This window comes from Aphanomyces astaci, assembly GCF_000520075.1.
Source record: "Aphanomyces astaci strain APO3 unplaced genomic scaffold supercont1.82, whole genome shotgun sequence".
NCBI lineage: Eukaryota > Oomycota > Saprolegniomycetes > Saprolegniales > Verrucalvaceae > Aphanomyces > Aphanomyces astaci.
This window is the reverse complement of record NW_009798345.1, coordinates 171,841-173,416: the sequence shown is the minus strand read 5'-3', so window position 1 is coordinate 173,416 and position 1,576 is coordinate 171,841. Positions and strand designations below refer to the sequence as shown.

Here is a 1,576-nt window from a genome sequence, read left to right as displayed (position 1 = left end):
GAGCGGCATATGTTCCGAGCTGATGGTACACTGTACGATGCATGACTTTGTAGAGAGTAGTGAAGTGATAGGAAGGAACTGACTGACTGACTGGATAATGAAGTTACTTTTGGATTTGTCATCGAGGTCACCGTTGTGAACACGGTAGTCGTCGGTTGCGAACACCGGCGCAAGACAACAGTCACTCACGAGCTTTTGCAGCCCATTCGAGTCTTCATATGGTGCAAGTCACCTAAAGACAACAGATCGGCCATCCTCAGGAGGAGACGTTTTACTATTAAACGCCTCGGTTCTTTCAGTTAAACCCACGAAATGTTGACGTGAAATCATTATTAGTTACGTTTTTTACCTGGTAATTAGGTTAAACATTGTGAATAATCCGGATACAATCGAAACGTTCATACGGATAAGTGCTGTATACGAAGACCAAGATATACTTGATACTCCTTTTCGGCCAAAATGTACTGTACCTGGTTCCATATATCTCCGTACAAAAAGGCCGGTTGGTTTATATTCTATTACTCGATCAATTTTTCACCAATCGAAAATCTGAACCGTAACTTCTATTGGGCTTGTCCAGTTCAATCGTTATTACGGTATATTTTCCTAAATAATATCAATACAAAGTTGGAATAGCTGTCGAAAGTCAAGGTATTTATTTGTAGTCTTTAGGTGAGTTGCACCATACGTGACGTGGATGGTCGTGTCACATTCGACATATGGGGTGAACCCAATCCTACGTTGTTCGCACCTTGAAAATGGTGTTGCTTCGTTGGGTCGTACCATTCCGCTCGGGTTTTTTCATTACCGTCTTTGGGGCAGTCGTAGTAGCCGAGCCAACTAGCACGGGGGTGCAAGGAGGTATCGATATCGACGTTGTCGCGAGCGATGGGCACCGGTCGCAACGACCCGTTGCATTTGTCAGCGTACGTCCGCACGTCTCGGATAAGGGCCTTTACACACGGCGCCGACTTTTCGATTGGGTGCCCAAGTTGTTTTCGTTGACCTGTGAATGTTGGTCGGGAAGAGGAGGACTTGAGTAGTGTGAAATATGAAGATCGAAGACTTTTTAGATGTACCTTCTTGGAGTGCCCACGCCGTGGCACCTACCATGGTTTCGTATCGTGGGCAAGCCATATTCTGCGAGTCGCACGGGGTTTCTGCCAAAACGTGTGTACAACGCTCGAGATCCTTTGGGCTCCCTGGGACACCCTCACGCTCTTGGCTCTGTCCATTGTCCCAATCGTGTCCGATGTACAGTACATGCATGCATTGAACAAAGTCTAGCTCGGGCGACAAGCAGCTAAAGTGCACGCAATGTGTGTCCCACCCAGCCAGACGAGTTTGAGCCCGATTAACGCACCAAGGGTTACCACATCATACGTTGGAGAGCACTACGTCTACGTCTGGCTACAGCCCGTCGATGGAAGATGCCGTCGCGCGTGGAAGGCGGTTGACATCATCCCCATCTTCACCGATGGCATTAGCATATCGGCCTTCATTATTTTGGAAGATGGGGATGATGTCCACTCCCTTCCACGCCACGACGGCATCTTTCATCGACGGGATGTGGGCA

The 1,576-nt window shown here is 48.0% G+C and overlaps 1 protein-coding gene across 1 annotated transcript; it reads right to left on the bottom strand.

Moving 5' to 3' along the window:
- Positions 1-668: 668 nt before the first annotated feature.
- Positions 669-1,113, bottom strand: H257_16228 (hypothetical protein; the record flags this gene model as incomplete). Its single annotated transcript, XM_009844592.1, has 2 exons — positions 669-1,006; positions 1,080-1,113. 2 exons carry the CDS (start codon positions 1,111-1,113, stop codon positions 669-671), a joined length of 372 nt encoding a protein of 123 aa, XP_009842894.1.
- Positions 1,114-1,576: the final 463 nt, after the last annotated feature.